At 35.8% G+C, this 21,445-nt stretch overlaps 1 protein-coding gene across 1 annotated transcript; it reads right to left on the bottom strand.

Annotated features, from left to right (window-relative positions):
- Positions 1 to 18,037: 18,037 nt before the first annotated feature.
- LOC139874865 (putative disease resistance RPP13-like protein 1) lies at positions 18,038 to 21,050 on the bottom strand. Its single transcript, XM_071862260.1, has 6 exons — positions 21,032 to 21,050; positions 20,135 to 20,172; positions 19,793 to 20,014; positions 19,319 to 19,708; positions 18,493 to 19,230; positions 18,038 to 18,346 (listed from the first exon to the last, which is right to left on the bottom strand). Exons 1-6 carry the CDS (start codon positions 21,048 to 21,050, stop codon positions 18,038 to 18,040), a joined length of 1,716 nt encoding a protein of 571 aa, XP_071718361.1.
- Positions 21,051 to 21,445: the final 395 nt, after the last annotated feature.

Raw genomic sequence — 21,445 nt, 5'->3', positions numbered from 1 at the left:
CCACTGGTTGATTCACGAACCTATAACAATATATACATATATATCAAAGTATGTTCAAAAATATATTTACAACACTTTTAATATATTTTGATGTTTTAAGTTTATTAAGTCAGCTGTCCTCGTTAGTAACCTACAACTAGTTGTCCACAGTTAGATGTACAGAAATAAATCGATAAATATTATCTTGAATCAATCCACGACCCAGTGTATACGTATCTCAGTATTGATCACAACTCAAACTATATATATTTTGGAATCAACCTCAACCCTGTATAGCTAACTCCAACATTCACATATAGAGTGTCTATGGTTGTTCCGAAATATATATAGATGTGTCGACATGATAGGTCGAAACATTGTATACGTGTCTATGGTATCTCAAGATTACATAATATACAATACAAGTTGATTAAGTTATGGTTGGAATAGATTTGTTACCAATTTTCACGTAGCTAAAATGAGAAAAATTATCCAATCTTGTTTTACCCATAACTTCTTCATTTTAAATCCGTTTTGAGTGAATCAAATTGCTATGGTTTCATATTGAACTCTATTTTATGAATCTAAACAAAAAAAGTATAGGTTTCTAGTCGGAAAAATAAGTTACAAGTCGTTTTTGTAAAGGTAGTCATTTCAGTCGAAAGAACGACGTCTAGATGACCATTTTAGAAAACATACTTCCACTTTGAGTTTAACCATAATTTTTGGATATAGTTTCATGTTCATAATAAAAATCATTTTCTCAGAATAACAACTTTTAAATCAAAGTTTATCATAGTTTTTAATTAACTAACCCAAAACAGCCCGCGGTGTTACTACGACGGCGTAAATCCGGTTTTACGGTGTTTTTCGTGTTTCCAGGTTTTAAATCATTAAGTTAGCATATCATATAGATATAGAACATGTGTTTAGTTGATTTTAAAAGTCAAGTTAGAAGGATTAACTTTTGTTTGCGAACAAGTTTAGAATTAACTAAACTATGTTCTAGTGATTACAAGTTTAAACCTTCGAATAAGATAGCTTTATATGTATGAATCGAATGATGTTATGAACATCATTACTACCTTAAGTTCCTTGGATGAACCTACTGGAAAAGAGAAAAATGGATCTAGCTTCAATGGATCTTTGGATGGCTCAAAGTTCTTGAAGCAAAATCATGACACGAAAACAAGTTCAAGTAAGATCATCACTTGAAATAAGATTGTTATAGTTATAGAAATTGAACCAAAGTTTGAATATGATTATTACCTTGTATTAGAATGATAACCTACTGTGAGAAACAGAGATTTCTTGAGGTTGGATGATCACCTTACAAGATTGGAAGTGAGCTAGCAAACTTGAAAGTATTCTTGATTTTATGAAACTAGAACTTTTGGAATTTATGAAGAACACTTAGAACTTGAAGATAGAACTTGAGAGAGTTCAATTAGATGAAGAAAATTGAAGAATGAAAGTGTTTGTAGGTGTTTTTGGTCGTTGGTGTATGGATTAGATATAAAGGATATGTAATTTTGTTTTCATGTAAATAAGTCATGAATGATTACTCATATTTTTGTAATCTTATGAGATATTTCATGCTAGTTGCCAAATGATGGTTCCCACATGTGTTAGGTGACTCACATGGGCTGCTAAGAGCTGATCATTGGAGTGTATATACCAATAGTACATACATCTAAAAGCTGTGTATTGTACGAGTACGAATACGGGTGCATACGAGTAGAATTGTTGATGAAACTGAAAGAGAATGTAATTGTAAGCATTTTTGTTAAGTAGAAGTATTTTGATAAGTGTATTGAAGTCTTTCAAAAGTGTATAAATACATATTAAAACACTACATGTATATACATTTTAACTGAGTCGTTAAGTCATCGTTAGTCGTTACATGTAAGTGTTGTTTTGAAACCTTTAGGTTAACGATCTTGTTAAATGTTGTTAACCCAATGTTTATAATATCAAAAGAGATTTTAAATTATTATATTATCATGATATTATGATGTACGAATATCTCTTAATATGATATATATACATTAAATGTCGTTACAACGATAAACGTTACATATATGTCTCGTTTCAAAATCATTAAGTTAGTAGTCTTGTTTTTACATATGTAGTTCATTGTTAATATAATTAATGATATGTTTACTTATCATAATATCATGTTAACTATATATATAACCATATATATGTCATCATATAGTTTTTTACAAGTTTTAACGTTCGTGAATCACCGGTTAACTTGGGTGGTCAATTGTCTATATGAAACCTATTTCAATTAATCAAGTCTTAACAAGTTTGATTGCTTAACATGTTGGAAACATTTAATCATGTAAACATCAATCTCAATTAATATATATAAACATGGAAAAGTTCGGGTCACTACAGTACCTACCCGTTAAATAAATTTCGTCCCGAAATTTTAAGCTGTTGAAGGTGTTGACGAATCTTCTGGAAATAGATGCGGGTATTTCTTCTTCATCTGATCTTCACGCTCCCAGGTGAACTCGGGTCCTCTACGAGCATTCCATCGAACCTTAACAATTGGTATCTTGTTTTGCTTAAGTCTTTTAACCTCACGATCCATTATTTCGACGGGTTCTTCGATGAATTGGAGTTTTTCGTTGATTTGGATTTCATCTAACGGAATAGTGAGATCTTCTTTAGCAAAACATTTCTTCAAATTCGAGACGTGGAAAGTGTTATGTACAGCCGCGAGTTGTTGAGGTAACTCAAGTCGGTAAGCTACTGGTCCGACACGATCAATAATCTTGAATGGTCCAATATACCTTGGATTTAATTTCCCTCGTTTACCAAATCGAACAACGCCTTTCCAAGGTGCAACTTTAAGCATGACCATCTCTCCAATTTCAAATTCTATATCTTTTCTTTTAATGTCAGCGTAGCTCTTTTGTCGACTTTGGGCAGTTTTCAACCGTTGTTGAATTTGGATGATCTTCTCGGTAGTTTCTTGTATAATCTCCGGACCCGTAATCTGTCTATCCCCCACTTCACTCCAACAAATCGGAGACCTGCACTTTCTACCATAAAGTGCTTCAAACGGCGCCATCTCAATGCTTGAATGGTAGCTGTTGTTGTAGGAAAATTCTGCTAATGGTAGATGTCGATCCCAACTGTTTCCGAAATCAATAACACATGCTCGTAGCATGTCTTCAAGCGTTTGTATCGTCCTTTCGCTCTGCCCATCAGTTTGTGGATGATAGGCAGTACTCATGTCTAGACGAGTTCCTAATGCTTGCTGTAATGTCTGCCAGAATCTTGAAATAAATCTACCATCCCTATCAGAGATAATAGAGATTGGTATTCCATGTCTGGAGACGACTTCCTTCAAATACAGTCGTGCTAACTTCTCCATCTTGTCATCTTCTCTTATTGGTAGGAAGTGTGCTGATTTGGTGAGACGATCAACTATTACCCAAATAGTATCAAAACCACTTGCAGTCCTTGGCAATTTAGTGATGAAATCCATGGTAATGTTTTCCCATTTCCATTCCGGGATTTCGGGTTGTTGAAGTAGACCTGATGGTTTCTGATGCTCAGCTTTGACCTTAGAACACGTCAAACATTCTCCTACGTATTTAGCAACATCGGCTTTCATACCCGGCCACCAAAAATGTTTCTTGAGATCCTTGTACATCTTCCCCGTTCCAGGATGTATTGAGTATCTGGTTTTATGAGCTTCTCTAAGTACCATTTCTCTCATATCTCCAAATTTTGGTACCCAAATCCTTTCAGCCCTATACCGGGTTCCGTCTTCCCGAATATTAAGATGCTTCTCCGATCCTTTGGGTATTTCATCCTTTAAATTTCCCTCTTTTAAAACTCCTTGTTGCGCCTCCTTTATTTGAGTAGTAATGTTATTATGAATCATTATATTCATAGATTTTACTCGAATGGGTTCTCTATCCTTCCTGCTCAAGGCATCGGCTACCACATTTGCCTTCCCCGGGTGGTAACGAATCTCAAAATCGTAATCATTCAATAATTCAATCCACCTACGCTGCCTCATATTCAGTTGTTTCTGATTAAATATGTGTTGAAGACTTTTGTGGTCGGTATATATAATACTTTTGACCCCATATAAGTAGTGCCTCCAAGTCTTTAATGCAAAAACAACCGCGCCTAATTCCAAATCATGCGTCGTATAATTTTGTTCGTGAATCTTCAATTGTCTAGACGCATAAGCAATCACCTTCGTTCGTTGCATTAATACACAACCGAGACCTTGCTTTGATGCGTCACAATAAATCACAAAATCATCATTCCCTTCAGGCAATGACAATATAGGTGCCGTAGTTAGCTTTTTCTTCAATAACTGAAACGCTTTCTCTTGTTCATCATTCCATTCAAATTTCTTCCCTTTATGCGTTAATGCAGTCAAGGGTTTTGCTATTCTGGAAAAGTCTTGGATGAACCTTCTGTAGTAACCAGCTAGTCCTAAAAACTGGCGTATGTGTTTCGGAGTTTTCGGGGTTTCCCACTTTTCAACAGTTTCTATCTTTGCCGGATCCACCTTAATACCTTCTTTGTTCACTATGTGACCGAGGAATTGAACTTCTTCCAACCAAAATGCACACTTTGAAAACTTAGCGTACAATTCTTCCTTCCTCAATACTTCTAACACCTTTCTCAAATGTTCACCGTGTTCTTGGTCATTCTTTGAGTAAATAAGTATGTCATCAATGAAAACAATGACAAACTTGTCAAGGTATGGTCCACACACTCGGTTCATAAGGTCCATGAACACAGCTGGTGCATTAGTTAAACCAAACGGCATGACCATAAACTCGTAATGACCGTAACGTGTTCTGAAAGCAGTCTTTGGAATATCATCTTCTTTCACCCGCATTTGATGATACCCGGAACGTAAGTCAATCTTTGAATAAACAGACGAGCCTTGTAGTTGATCAAATAAGTCGTCGATTCTCGGTAGTGGGTAGCGGTTCTTGATGGTAAGTTTGTTCAACTCTCGGTAGTCGATACACAACCTGAATGTACCATCTTTCTTCTTGACAAACAAAACAGGAGCTCCCCACGGTGATGTGCTTGGTCGAATGAAACCACGCTCTAAAAGTTCTTGTAATTGGCTTTGCAGTTCTTTCATCTCGCTGGGTGCGAGTCTGTAAGGAGCACGAGCTATTGGTGCAGCTCCTGGTACAAGATCTATTTGAAATTCAACGGATCGATGTGGGGGTAATCCCGGTAATTCTTTCGGAAATACATCGGGAAATTCTTTTGCAATGGGAACATCATTGATGCTCTTTTCTTCAGTTTGTACTTTCTCGACGTGTGCTAGAACAGCATAGCAACCTTTTCTTATTAGTTTTTGTGCCTTCAAATTACTAATAAGATGTAGCTTCGTGTTGCCCTTTTCTCCGTACACCATTAAGGGTTTTCCTTTTTCTCGTATAATGCGAATTGCATTTTTGTAACAAACGATCTCCGCTTTCACTTCTTTCAACCAGTCCATACCGATTATCACATCAAAACTCCCTAACTCTACTGGTATCAAATCAATCTTAAATGTTTCGCTAACCAGTTTAATTTCTCGATTCCGACATATATTATCTGCTGAAATTAATTTACCATTTGCTAATTCGAGTAAAAATTTACTATCCAAAGGCGTCAATGGACAACTTAATTTAGCACAAAAATCTCTACTCATATAGCTTCTATCCGCACCCGAATCAAATAAAACGTAAGCAGATTTATTGTCTATAAGAAACGTACCCGTAACAAGCTCCGGGTCTTCCTGTGCCTCTACCGCATTAATATTGAAAACTCTTCCACGGCCTTGTCCATTCGTGTTCTCTTGGTTCGGGCAATTTCTAATAATGTGGCCTGGTTTTCCACATTTATAACAAACTACATTGGCATAACTTGCTCCGACACTACTTGCTCCGCCATTACTCGTTCCGACACCATTTGTTCCTTTCGTTCTATTAACCCCTGGTCCATAGACCTCACACTTCGCCGCGCTATGACCATTTCTTTTACACTTGTTGCAAAATTTGGTGCAGAACCCCGAGTGATTCTTTTCACACCTTTGGCATAGCTGCTTCTGATTGTTGTTGTTGTTACGGTTATTATTGTTGTTGGGATGATTGTTGTAGTTGCTGTTGTTGTTGTTGTTGTTGTTGTTGGGCCGTTTGTTGTAGTTGCGATTGATGTTGCGATTGTTGGGATAATTGTTGCGATTATTGTTGTAATTGCTGTTGTTGTTGTATTGGTGATTCTTATCACCGTTTTCCTCCCACTTTCTTTTGACTTGCTTCACATTGGCCTCTTCAGCAGTCTGTTCTTTAATTCTTTCTTCAATCTGGTTCACTAGTTTGTGAGCCATTCTACATGCCTGTTGTATGGAGGCGGGCTCGTGTGAACTTATATCTTCTTGGATTCTTTCCGGTAATCCTTTCACAAACGCGTCGATCTTCTCTTCCTCATCTTCGAATGCTCCCGGACACAATAGGCACAATTCTGTGAATCGTCTTTCGTACGTGGTAATATCAAATCCTTGGGTTCGTAACCCTCTAAGTTCTGTCTTGAGCTTATTGACCTCGGTTCTGGGACGGTACTTCTCGTTCATCAAGTGCTTGAATGCTGACCACGGTAGTGCGTACGCATCATCTTGTCCCACTTGCTCTAGATAGGTATTCCACCATGTTAACGCAGAACCTGTGAAGGTATGCGTAGCGTACTTCACTTTGTCCTCTTCAGTACACTTACTTATGGCAAACACCGATTCAACCTTCTCGGTCCACCGTTTCAATCCGATCGGTCCTTCGGTTCCATCAAATTCCAAAGGTTTGCAGGCAGTGAATTCTTTGTAGGTGCATCCTACACGATTTCCTGTACTGCTAGATCCAAGGTTATTGTTGGTATGTAGCGCAGCCTGTACTGCGGCTATGTTTGAAGCTAGAAAAGTACGGAATTCCTCTTCATTCATATTCACGGTGTGTCGAGTAGTCGGTGCCATTTCCTTCAAAATAGTTAAATGGAACAAGTTAATCATACAGAATATTAAGAGTAGTTAATAGTATTTCGTAGCATAATATGAACTCATTTATAAAAGCTTTTTCTTCATATTAGCGTTTTATAAGTTTAAATTCGGGTAGTACCTACCCGTTAAGTTCATACTTAGTAGCTAATATACAATTCAACTACTACAATTCTATATGAAAAACTGATTATAATAATATTTCGCGTTCAAACTTTTATACAATATTTTACAAACTTACAATACCGCTTATTTTACATAAAGCATGAAATATAGCACACAATAACTTTGATACAAGATAGTTGTGAAGACAATTCTAGCTAGTACACAAGTCGTTCAGCAAAGGCAATAAAGACACGTAATTCATACGTCCAGAAACAAGTCATGCATTCTGGTTTTACTAGGACTACTTCCCATCCTTGGTCTTGTGCAACATAACCGTTATGGCCGTTGATAAGACAGCGTGTTGTAACGTCATCAAAGGGACGAGGGTTACGTAATGTCCAACAGTCCCGTAATAATCTAAAAACCTCATTTCTTACCCCAATTACAGACTCCGTCACTTGTGGAAACGTTTTGTTTAATAGTTGTAGCCCGATGTTCTTGTTCTCACTTTGGTGAGAAGCGAACATTACTAATCCGTAAGCATAACATGCTTCTTTATGTTGCATGTTAGCCGCTTTTTCTAAATCACGAAGTCCAATATTCGGATATATTGAGTCAAAATAATTTCTTAACCCGTTGCGTAAAATAGCATTTGGGTTCCCCGCAATATATGCGTCAAAGTAAACACATCGTAACTTATGGGTTTCCCAATGTGATATCCCCCATCTTTCAAACGAAAGTCTCTTATAAACCAAGACATTCTTGGAACGTTCTTCGAATGTCTTACAAACTGATCTCGCCTTAAATAGTTGTGCCGAAGAATTCTGGCCGACTCTAGACAAGATTTCATCAATCATGTCTCCGGGTAGGTCTCTTAAAATATTGGGTTGTCTATCCATTTTGTGTTTTTAAACTGTAAAATAGACAAGAGTTAGATTCATAAAAAAAATACTTATTAATACAAGCAATTTTTACATATATCATAAAGCATAAGAACACTATATTCCATATATTACACCACACGAATACAACTATCTTATTCCGACTCGCTCGTTTCTTCTTCTTCGGTTTTGGTTCGTTTTGCCAAGTTTCTAGGGATATATGATGTTCCCCTAATACGAGCCGTCGTTGTCCACATTGGTTTAGAAAAACCTGGTGGTTTAGAGGTTCCCGGGTCATTGTTACAACTTAAGGACTTCGGGGGTTGACGATACATATAAAGTTCATCGGGGTTGGAATTAGATTTCTCTATTTTTATGCCCTTTCCCTTATTATTTTCTTTTACCTTTTTAAATTCAGTTGGGGTAATTTCTATAACATCATCGGAATTCTCGTCGGAATCCGATTCATCGGAGAATTGGTAATCCTCCCAATATTTTGCTTCCTTGGCGGAAACACCATTGACCATAATTAACTTTGGTCGGTTGGTTGAGGATTTTCTTTTACTTAACCGTTTTATTATTTCCCCCACCGGTTCTATTTCTTCATCCGGTTCCGATTCTTCTTCCGGTTCCGATTCTTCTTCCGGTTCCGACTCTTCTTCCGGTTCCTCTTCGGGAACTTGTGAATCAGTCCACAAATCATTCCAATTTACATTTGACTCTTCATTATTATTAGGTGAGTCAATGGGACTTGTTCTAGAGGTAGACATCTATCACATAATATCAAACACGTTAAGAGATTAATATATCACATAATATTCATATGTTAAAAATATATAGTTTCCAACAAAAATGTTAAGCAATCATTTTTAAAGAAAACACGGTCGAAGTCCAGACTCACTAATGCATCCTAACAAACTCGATAAGACACACTAATGCAAATTTTCTGGTTCTCTAAGACCAACGCTCGGATACCAACTGAAATGTCCCGTTCTTATTGATTAAAAACGTTCCATATTAATTGATTTCGTTGCGAGGTTTTGACCTCTATATGAGACGTTTTTCAAAGACTGCATTCATTTTTAAAACAAACCATAACCTTTATTTCATAAATAAAGGTTTAAAAAGCTTTACGTAGATTATCAAATAATGATAATCTAAAATATCCTGTTTACACACGACCATTACATAATGGTTTACAATACAAATATGTTACATCGAAATCAGTTTCTTGAATGCAGTTTTTACACAATATCATACAAACATGGACTCCAAATCTTGTCCTTATTTTAGTATGCAACAGCGGAAGCTCTTAATATTCACCTGAGAATAAACATGCTTTAAACGTCAACAAAAATATTGGTGAGTTATAGGTTTAACCTATATATATCAAATCGTAACAATAGACCACAAGATTTCATATTTCAATACACATCCCATACATAGAGATAAAAATCATTCATATGGTGAACACCTGGTAACCGACAATAACAAGATGCATATATAAGAATATCCCCATCATTCCGGGACACCCTTCGGATATGATATAAATTTCGAAGTACTAAAGCATCCGGTACTTTGGATGGGGTTTGTTAGGCCCAATAGATCTATCTTTAGGATTCGCGTCAATTAGGGTGTCTGTTCCCTAATTCTTAGATTACCAGACTTAATAAAAAGGGGCATATTCGATTTCGATAATTCAACCATAGAATGTAGTTTCACGTACTTGTGTCTATTTTGTAAATCATTTATAAAACTTGCATGTATTCTCATCCCAAAAATATTAGATTTTAAAAGTGGGACTATAACTCACTTTCACAGACTTCGTCGGGAAGTAAGACTTGGCCACTGGTTGATTCACGAACCTATAACAATATATACATATATATCAAAGTATGTTCAAAAATATATTTACAACACTTTTAATATATTTTGATGTTTTAAGTTTATTAAGTCAGCTGTCCTCGTTAGTAACCTACAACTAGTTGTCCACAGTTAGATGTACAGAAATAAATCGATAAATATTATCTTGAATCAATCCACGACCCAGTGTATACGTATCTCAGTATTGATCACAACTCAAACTATATATATTTTGGAATCAACCTCAACCCTGTATAGCTAACTCCAACATTCACATATAGAGTGTCTATGGTTGTTCCGAAATATATATAGATGTGTCGACATGATAGGTCGAAACATTGTATACGTGTCTATGGTATCTCAAGATTACATAATATACAATACAAGTTGATTAAGTTATGGTTGGAATAGATTTGTTACCAATTTTCACGTAGCTAAAATGAGAAAAATTATCCAATCTTGTTTTACCCATAACTTCTTCATTTTAAATCCGTTTTGAGTGAATCAAATTGCTATGGTTTCATATTGAACTCTATTTTATGAATCTAAACAAAAAAAGTATAGGTTTCTAGTCGGAAAAATAAGTTACAAGTCGTTTTTGTAAAGGTAGTCATTTCAGTCGAAAGAACGACGTCTAGATGACCATTTTAGAAAACATACTTCCACTTTGAGTTTAACCATAATTTTTGGATATAGTTTCATGTTCATAATAAAAATCATTTTCTCAGAATAACAACTTTTAAATCAAAGTTTATCATAGTTTTTAATTAACTAACCCAAAACAGCCCGCGGTGTTACTACGACGGCGTAAATCCGGTTTTACGGTGTTTTTCGTGTTTCCAGGTTTTAAATCATTAAGTTAGCATATCATATAGATATAGAACATGTGTTTAGTTGATTTTAAAAGTCAAGTTAGAAGGATTAACTTTTGTTTGCGAACAAGTTTAGAATTAACTAAACTATGTTCTAGTGATTACAAGTTTAAACCTTCGAATAAGATAGCTTTATATGTATGAATCGAATGATGTTATGAACATCATTACTACCTTAAGTTCCTTGGATGAACCTACTGGAAAAGAGAAAAATGGATCTAGCTTCAATGGATCTTTGGATGGCTCAAAGTTCTTGAAGCAAAATCATGACACGAAAACAAGTTCAAGTAAGATCATCACTTGAAATAAGATTGTTATAGTTATAGAAATTGAACCAAAGTTTGAATATGATTATTACCTTGTATTAGAATGATAACCTACTGTGAGAAACAGAGATTTCTTGAGGTTGGATGATCACCTTACAAGATTGGAAGTGAGCTAGCAAACTTGAAAGTATTCTTGATTTTATGAAACTAGAACTTTTGGAATTTATGAAGAACACTTAGAACTTGAAGATAGAACTTGAGAGAGTTCAATTAGATGAAGAAAATTGAAGAATGAAAGTGTTTGTAGGTGTTTTTGGTCGTTGGTGTATGGATTAGATATAAAGGATATGTAATTTTGTTTTCATGTAAATAAGTCATGAATGATTACTCATATTTTTGTAATCTTATGAGATATTTCATGCTAGTTGCCAAATGATGGTTCCCACATGTGTTAGGTGACTCACATGGGCTGCTAAGAGCTGATCATTGGAGTGTATATACCAATAGTACATACATCTAAAAGCTGTGTATTGTACGAGTACGAATACGGGTGCATACGAGTAGAATTGTTGATGAAACTGAAAGAGAATGTAATTGTAAGCATTTTTGTTAAGTAGAAGTATTTTGATAAGTGTATTGAAGTCTTTCAAAAGTGTATAAATACATATTAAAACACTACATGTATATACATTTTAACTGAGTCGTTAAGTCATCGTTAGTCGTTACATGTAAGTGTTGTTTTGAAACCTTTAGGTTAACGATCTTGTTAAATGTTGTTAACCCAATGTTTATAATATCAAAAGAGATTTTAAATTATTATATTATCATGATATTATGATGTACGAATATCTCTTAATATGATATATATACATTAAATGTCGTTACAACGATAAACGTTACATATATGTCTCGTTTCAAAATCATTAAGTTAGTAGTCTTGTTTTTACATATGTAGTTCATTGTTAATATAATTAATGATATGTTTACTTATCATAATATCATGTTAACTATATATATAACCATATATATGTCATCATATAGTTTTTTACAAGTTTTAACGTTCGTGAATCACCGGTTAACTTGGGTGGTCAATTGTCTATATGAAACCTATTTCAATTAATCAAGTCTTAACAAGTTTGATTGCTTAACATGTTGGAAACATTTAATCATGTAAACATCAATCTCAATTAATATATATAAACATGGAAAAGTTCGGGTCACTACAGTCTTGACCTTCCAACACAATTGAGCTCAGTTCATCCTACCTTCCACGTATCAAACTTGAAGAAGTGTCTTGCTCCACCTGAACTGATCATACCATTGGAGGAACTTACTATTGACTACAAACTTCACTTTGTGGAAGAGCCTGTTGAAATTATGGAACGTGAAGTCAAGGAGTTGAAACACAATAGGATTCCGATTGTCCGAGTTCGATGGAATGCCAAACGAGGACCCGAGTTTACTTGGGAACGAGAGGACCGCATGATGCAAAAGTATCCTCACCTTTTCCCCGCTCCTCCATCACCTTCAGCTTAAAATTTCGGGACGAAATTTTCTTTAACAGGTGGGTAATGTAACGACCCTGGAATTTCCAACTTTTATTTATTAATAATTATTATTATTAATACTTGTGATTAAACGAATGTATGTTATTCCATTTACTTGTTGCCATGATTAACCGTACTTGATTCTTTAATGCCCGAAACGTCTTTGTGACATGCGTACATTACTCGAATAATATTTTAGAATATTATTTACATTCATGATTAATCTTATTAATCATTTTAATTAATTATGGCTACTAGTTAATTAATTGGGCTCTTGTTGGATTTGTTTGTTAAGTAATGGAACTTGGGCCTTATAAATGTTAGTAGACTAATGAGTCCACTCTACCTCCCATGATGGACTACTAGGAGCCCATGTTATGCTAATTGCTAGTAAATAATAAACATGGAATAATTAATTAGGTGGAAGACAATTTCTTACAAGCATGCTAGCAATATTCCCTCATGCACTTAGCTTTTCCCATTCCACACAAACACCACACTTCAATGCAAGAATAATGCATGTTGACCACCCCATGGATGGCCCCAAAAACCGTCCCCTTTGTATGGGGAGGGGGAAGATTCAATTTTTTTTTTTTTGATACTTATTACTTGCATTCATCTCACTTCTACACACACTTCACTTTGATACTTCTCTTTCTATCATTTTTCTCTCTACTTGGTAAGTAACAAGGCATATTTCCTCTCCTTTTTCTCTCCTAAAAACCACCATCATCATCACTCTTTTACTTGATTCTTTTTGTTGTTTAGTTACTTGTTCATTGTTGTTATTTTGTTACATGTTCTTAGTTAATGTTTACTTACTTGTTGCAAGAACCAAACTTCCTAGTTTGTTCTTCATATTACCTTGTTATTCAAGAACATACAAGGATCTAAATTCTCTAGTTTATGGTTCTACAATTAGTGTTTCAAAAATTTTAAGTTCATAAGTTCTAAAAATCATACATGCATTCATGTTAGTAAACTTAAAAGTTTACTTTCTAAAGATCAAGACCTAGGCTTGAATCTTTAAAAGTATGAAACTCATGAACTTGTTACTTGTTTATTTAGTTTATCACTTTCATTCTTGCACTCTAATTACACTTTACTAGTTGATAATCAAAGTTTTGTAACCTATGGTTTCACTAAAATAAAGATTCAAGGGATGGTAATTATGATTTAACTTAATGACTTTACTTAGACTTTCACTTGGGTTATGATGGTCAAGACTTGGTTAAAATGATGTAAACACATCCATGAGTTGTACACTTGAAGCTATATGCATCAAGGATGAGAACCATGATGAACATCAAGCACCAAAACCACCGGAACTCCCTTAAACTTACTGTTCTGTCCAAACTTTCTGATCAGCTGAATCCGTAACAGACCAATAGGTCTGGGCTGATCTAACCTTGATTTTTGGATAGAACTTTTCGAGTAGATAACTTTTCATATAAGACTCGTCTTCATACGAGTTACGGTTTAGAGTCTATGGCCCTCCGAGCGTCACTAAGTCCATTTACTTTTCTAGTTTTCTGTTTCTGTTTTCTGTTTACTGTTTTCTGAGTCAGACCTAAACACCTGGGCTACTGTAACTGTGATATTCAGTTAGCTCTGTTCGATTAAATAATTTTTCGTTTAGGACTCGTCTTAATACGAGTTACGGTTTAGGATTTATGGCCCTCCGATCGTCACTAGGTCCTCTAACGTTGTGCAGAAAATTCTGACCTACTCGCACTTAAACCGTCGCCACGGTCAAACTAAGACGAGTTTGCTTCTGAGATTTTTACCACGCTTAAGGGACTCATATACGGAGCCATGGCCACTGGTCTCACCTTATTTCAGTAGGTATAGAGACCGTGGTGACTGACCGAAGTCAGCCTTCGTTTTAAAACTTCCTTTATGAACAAAACATACTTATACCTTCCGTTTGATGATGACCCTTATGACCTTATTTACATACTTATAAACCTTTTAAGACAAGCTACTGACTTAGTACTTTTTGACTTAGGTTGAGGACTTTTGGACCGATTACTTGCACACTTTCCCGACTCTACATTACTACTATTTTACCGCTACTTATCATTGTGAGTTATAGCTTTCCCTTTTTACTTTAACTTATTTTGGGAACTGAGAATACATGCGCATTTTATGTTTTACATAATAGGCACGAGTACTTAAACTTTATATATGTGTGGGTTATATAATGGCAGAAACATTCCCTTTAGCTCGGTAACGTTTAGTCATTGGTTTTTGAACCGTGAACGCGAATCTTAGATATGGATCCATAGGGTGTGACATCCCCACTCGGGCTAGTCGCGCTAGCATTTAACGAGTGTTTAATACTTCGAGGTTATACGCACTTGCCAAGTGCACTTTCAGGGGGTACATAAACGTTAAGTTAGTTACCGGGTGCCCGCGGTTAAGCATATACTTTTACATACTTTTGAAACGCTCGTTGTAGCACCGAAATCTCGTGGCCTACTTACATTACTGTTATACTTAAACTATAGCTCACCAACCTTTGTGTTGACCTTTTTAAGCGTGTATTTCTCAGGTGCTTGAAGTCGCTTCCGCTATCATACTAGTCGTGCTGTAGAACCCGCTGCTTAGAGTTGTTATCGCATGACTACTTATCTTGCATTCAAACTTATATACTTTTGGAACTATGTTATGTAACGACCTTTGTGGTCACGTACACTTATTTAATGCTTCTACTTAGTGAAGCTTACTTTTGGATTGTAAAACATTCGACGTTTGTTATGACGTCACTTTTATTAATGAATGCAAACTCTGTTTTGAAAACGCATATAGTACTTAACCTTGTAATGATCCTGTTGATGATGGTCCGTACATGATGATTTAGTACGGGGCGTCACACATATAGTAGGTACCCACACTTCCCAGCGAGGCGACTACTAATTTAGAGGTGTAAACGAGCCGAGCCGATCCCGAGTTATTCGATCTCGGCTCGTTTGATTGACAGAAAGCTTGAGTTCGAATTTTTCGAGCTTTAATTTTCTAGCTCGAGCTCGGCTCGTGATATAAGTTAAAAGATCGAGCCCAAGCTCGGCTCGACTCTAGTTCTTATTTACTACTCGTTTCAAATACTCGTTCAATGCTGGTCAACAACGGGCAAGCACGCAGATTTACACTAGATCTGTTCTTATCCCTTGCAAAATTGATCAAAACAAAATCACAATTGTAAAAAGACCAATGGTCAACCACCGGTCAACGACGGTCAAAGTGTCGAAACTATTCGAAATATCACGCGGTAAACCACCAGTCATCGATGGTCAAAGTGTCTAAAGTATTCAAAATATCACCATATTAATCGAAGGTGTTAAGTACAGTGGATAATATTATTTATTATGAGAAATTGAAATGACATTATAAAAACCATAAAGCCAATTACAAAGATAAGCAACATAGCGCTTTTTGACAGTACATCTACTTAGACCATTGAACAAATCATCTATTATCTAATAATAATAATAACAGGACCAAACTTGAATTCATGACTAGGCAAATTAATAATAGAAGGGACATTACAACAACCAAACAAATGTAACCCGCATTAAAGGATTACAAGAACGGACATCACGCGAAATGAAAATTGGAAATCGTGACAACTACACATAATGGTGAAACCTTATTTAACTGATACAGTTGCGAATACTTTTTTTTTTTTTCTTTTGGCGGTTCATCAATCTACCACGTCTGCAACATTATTTATCCTTGCAGAAATTCTACACAAGATATGTAAAAAAGATCAGTTGGTAACGTAAGGCGTCACGTGTAGACACGTACATATACATAACATACAATAAATTTTGAGTAGATAGTGTGCAGATAGTATTGAGTTGAATAAATTTTTTGTTTACTTTCATTACTTTATCAAAACATAGTTTCTTGCATACTAACCTCAATATTAAAATTTTAGCAACATACTAGAGTTATACTATGAGAGCCAATAGACATGCCAGCTGACCTAAACAGGGATAAAATGTTTAATTACCCTGTAGTAATACCTTAAAACGACACATCATGATAATAAAATTTAAATAGATAGATAAGATTATGAAGTATCAACGAGCAGGTGGCATATCACATCAATTAGCCAACATTTAAAAAAAAAAATCTTAAAATCAACATGAGATGTGTGGAATCAATAAACCAGTCTATCAAGATTAGCAACTCAATGAACACAATTCAATAGACAAATAGAGAAAGATAATTCAGCGAGCTGAGAAATGACTGAGACGAGAGGCATACCTTAATGAATCATACATAAAGATCGGGGATTTCGGAAAGGATGCGGCGGTAATTTCCTTTTCTATCTTGACACTTTTCTTGCAGTTTTGGGCAAAAATGGATTTTCAAAGTATGGATTTAAGGAAGCAGTTTGTCTGGAAGATCAGTAAGCTTCCGGCATTCATAAATCACGAGTCGGTGAAGGTTGGTTAGGCGATCCAGGCCGGCTGAAACTGATTTCAGCCCCGTAAAACCGTTATTTCTAGAAATGTTAGAGATTCTGGAAGTTTAAACGATGAAAACGGAGCCTCTCCTGAATTTTTGCCATGCAGATACAAAGTAACAAGTGATGGTGGGAAATCTTGTAGGCCCCACTCGGACATGGGCTTTTTTAAGCCTCCTATTGTTAAGCTTTTCAATTTGGGAGGCCACGCCTCAAAAGGAAAACATTGGTCCATTTGTGGGCAATGACTTATCAACAGCTCTTTCATTGATTCAAGACTTTGCAAATGATGATGAGGAAAGGATTTCAGATTATAGCAATGAATGACTTCAAGATATTCAAGGGGAAGAGAAGCAAATCCATTATCAGGAATGGATTCAACGTTATTACAGCCTCTAATTTTTAATCTGGTGAGTTGAACAAAGGCTTTTTCAGGAAACGACTTCAAATTCTGCCAGCGAACCACATCGAGAGATTCAAGTGGTGACATGACCTTGTCACAAAGCCAATTTTGTTCGAGATTATCACATTGTCCAATTTTAAGAAGCTTAAGAGTGGACGTGAACTCAAGTGGTGTGTGGAATTTCAAGGATGAGAGTGAGGGACAATCCCAAATTACCAACCTTTCAATACTATTTGGACATTCATAATGAGTTAATATCTCAAAATCATGGATATTCACTTCTTTAACGGATTCCATGCTAACATCCTTATCTACAATTGTTACCAACATTTTACAAAATGACACTTCCAACTTTTGTAATCTCGGTAGAAAGTTGCACGTGTTTGGTTCTGATTTCCATAAATATATCATTTCATCACAACACTTGATGCTTAGATTTTCAACAGCCACAAGATTCTCTAAAACTTGTACAGGTAGTTGAGGCAACACTTGATGCTTAGATTTTCAACAGCCACAAGATTCTCTAAAACTTGTACAGGTAGTTGAGGCCCTTCAAATTTTTCCAGTGTCAGCATAGAAAATAATGATGATAGACCAACCATACTTCTTAACACTTATGTAGAGCATTCTTGTATATGTATAACCTCAAGTAACGGTATCAAGTGTTTTGATTCCACCTTAAGTTTAACACAATTTGATAATGAGATCTCATAGAGACAAGGATAAGATTTAGAGGACCTAGTCCCATCACTGTCGATTGACCATTTCTCCCAACCCTCCATATCTTTGAATTCCAAAACTTCAAGTTTTGGAAACACACAAAAAGTAGGAGATCCAAGTAACTCAGGACCTACAGTGGCAACATTTTTCATGCTTTCAACAAACAACTTCTTAAGTGCTTGAAGATGTCCAAGTGATGGTAGCTGCATACAACGTTCACAACCACGTAATGCGAGCTCTGTTAACTGCACAAATGACTGATCCCCGACCCAAATTGGAAATTTTGCTCCCCCATAGAACATAATCTTTAGGGTTTTCAACTAATTATGAGGGTTTAGCTTTTAAGCACTTGATATTCAGTTTTTTCATCCCTGGAATCGAAAACATCACTCCACTCCATCTCTAAATCATCAATATCTTTCTTTTGCCGTAAGCTGGCCTCATTTGCTTCTTCTACATTTGTCACCTTATGTAGACCTTCGAGGGAAACTCGACCTTGAAGTGTCGACAGGTTCTTAAGCTCGGATATTTTTAACCCATTCTTGCCTCCAATAATGACATTACTTAGGGATTGCAAATTCTTTAACTCACCAATCCCTAAGGGCAACAAACATGGAGTATCTCTAATGTCAAGATGTCGCAGGTTGATTAACTTAATTACACTATTTGGCAAGGTATGTAACTTTTCACAACCGCGAAGTAACAAGCTCTGTAAATAACAAAGGTCACCAACTTCTTCGGGTAAACAAGTGATGTCTGTATTAGAAAAGTTGAGGTACCGCATATGCACAAGGGTACCAATAGATTTTGGGACCTCTGTGATTGAATAATTGCTTAGGTTTAGCACCCTTAGGAATTGTAGATGGGGGATCAATTCTATAAGAACCTTAGGCGGTAATAAGAACTTTCGGGAACTATCAGGTTCAATTAGCGACAGACCCAAAAGAGTTCGCAAGTGTTTAATGCTGTGTAACACGTCAAACTTTTTGAACTCTCCAGAACTAAACGAAAGGTGGTGGACCTTGTTTAAAGTTTCCTTCATGGTTTCAAGATCAATCTCATTTCCCAATGTAGAAAAAAAATTCTCCTGCAACATCCACGGCCAATTCATGTACCATATTAGACATCGTGTATCGTGACTCATCCTTTGACTCCTCAAAAAAAGACCTTGACACCAGTAGGCGAAAACATTCACAACCAAAATTCTCCAAAGACATGGTTGGATGGCGATGGTACAAAAACCCTTCTGCCATCCATAGTAGCATTACTTCATCCATAACGAATATATAGGCTCTAAGGAATATGGAACAATACACAAACATCTGCTTTAGATGAGAAGGCAGATTATAATAGCTTAGTTTTAGTGCCGAAAGAATTTTATCTTGTGTCAGTACATTACATGAGTCACCATTCAACACCTCCTCCCATTCTTCAACATTTGTTTTTGTCCTGAAATGCCTCCCTAGCATTATCAAAGCTAAAGGCATTCCATCACATTTGTTGAGGATAGCATCAATAAAATTTTTTCGTTGTGGATGTGAAAACATGCTTTTATCAACCTGGGCCTGTTGAGCAAATAGGTATAGAGAAACTTGATATGACAAACCCTTCAAATGGTAAGGTTGTACAAAGTTCATGATATATGTGACCTTTGTTTTACGAGATGTCACGAGAATTTTACTTCCAGGTGCCCCCGTCAGAAAAGGATGTTCGAGGAGTTCCCATTGCTCGTAGTTTTCATTCCATACTTCATCTAGAACAATTAGAAACCTTTTATTTGAAATTTTTTTTCTAAAAGCCACTTGAAGAAAATCGAGACTAGGAAACGATTCATACTCGCCGCCCACAGATTGATAAATAGCTTTAATTTGCTAATATTGAACACATCAAAATCATCTGAAACAAAAACCCAAGCCCTTAGTTCAAAGTAAGCAATAACTTTCACGTCATTGTACAAAATCATCTGAACTTCAGAACAACTTCAAAGTAACTATCAGAAATGATATTTTGGTCCCCTCAACTGCAAAATCTGAAAAATAAGAATTCTAGAAAACACCACAAATTAGAACAAAAAATATAATGACTTATTCATTAAGCTTGAAGTCAAATATAGATTTAACAGCGTGACGGTCTGAAGACATGTTAATTCGATATTAATTACATGTTTCATCAAGCAAGGCGACTGTGTTTTTTTATTGTACAATATGCAGTAAAATACTTTGTATTAATTAACTATTGAGGGGTATGCAAGAACTGGTGAGGTGCATTAATGTGACACTATTTAATTTTAAGCAGTATGTCATTATTATAAACAAGTTGATGAGGTAAACGTGGCAGCGATGAAGTTTTTGCAATACTAATTTGGAACGGTTTATGGAGATGTATGTATTGTTTAATTATATACATTATATTAGATATTTGTACGAAATGGTGTGACGTGTTTTTTACATACATGACTGATCATTTTTGTACAAAACATAACCAATCATGTTGGCACAAAATGTTTGTTATTATTTTTTATGTCTAGTGTACAATAAACACCTTCATTAAATGTTTAATACAAATCCATATTTCATTTCAAAGAAGAAAATACAGGAGAAACAAACACAACCTGCTTTGCAGGCTAACGAAGCAATAGGAAATATTACAACACGGCTAGAAAAAAGGAAGACGAACACACGACTCAAATACAGTACAATCTAACCGGGATCATCTATTTCACTTGGAGATGAGATCCATCTCAGCCAATTAAAGGAAGACGTTTTAGATCGGTTTGCAATCCATTCAAAAGACTTTGCTTGAATATCTTAGAGAAACATTGGAGCTATTCGAGTTTTATTGTTGAAGACCTTTTCGTTTTAATTTTGCCATAACTTGTATGCACATACCCATACAGAAGCTTGCCATATTTTTAAGCTTGCGTTGTTATTTGAGAAGAAATTTCCACCTTGTAAGATAGTATTGACGTCGGTTCCGCTCGGGTATTTTAGATTCCACCATTTGAAAAATCTATCCCAAACATATTTAGCATACGAACAGTGGAGAAGAGTGTGATCGATTGAATCTAAAGCATCATCACATATTGGACACCTAACCGAGTCGAGATCTACTCCTTTTTTGTCAAATTCAAGTCTTACCGGTAATCGATTTCTTTGCGCTCTCCAAACAAATATACCTATCTTTTGAGGAAGTAGGTTATTGCTATACTTGGCAAACGGGTCGAGATGGGTCGGGTTAGGTCAAAGATCAAATGGTTTTGGGTCAAAACAGGTCATTGGTCGAAATGGTTCAGAATTAAAATG

This window comes from Rutidosis leptorrhynchoides, chromosome 11 (genome assembly GCF_046630445.1).
Source record: "Rutidosis leptorrhynchoides isolate AG116_Rl617_1_P2 chromosome 11, CSIRO_AGI_Rlap_v1, whole genome shotgun sequence".
NCBI classification, from domain to species: Eukaryota; Viridiplantae; Streptophyta; class Magnoliopsida; order Asterales; family Asteraceae; genus Rutidosis; species Rutidosis leptorrhynchoides.
This window is presented reverse-complemented; position numbering and strand designations above follow the sequence as displayed.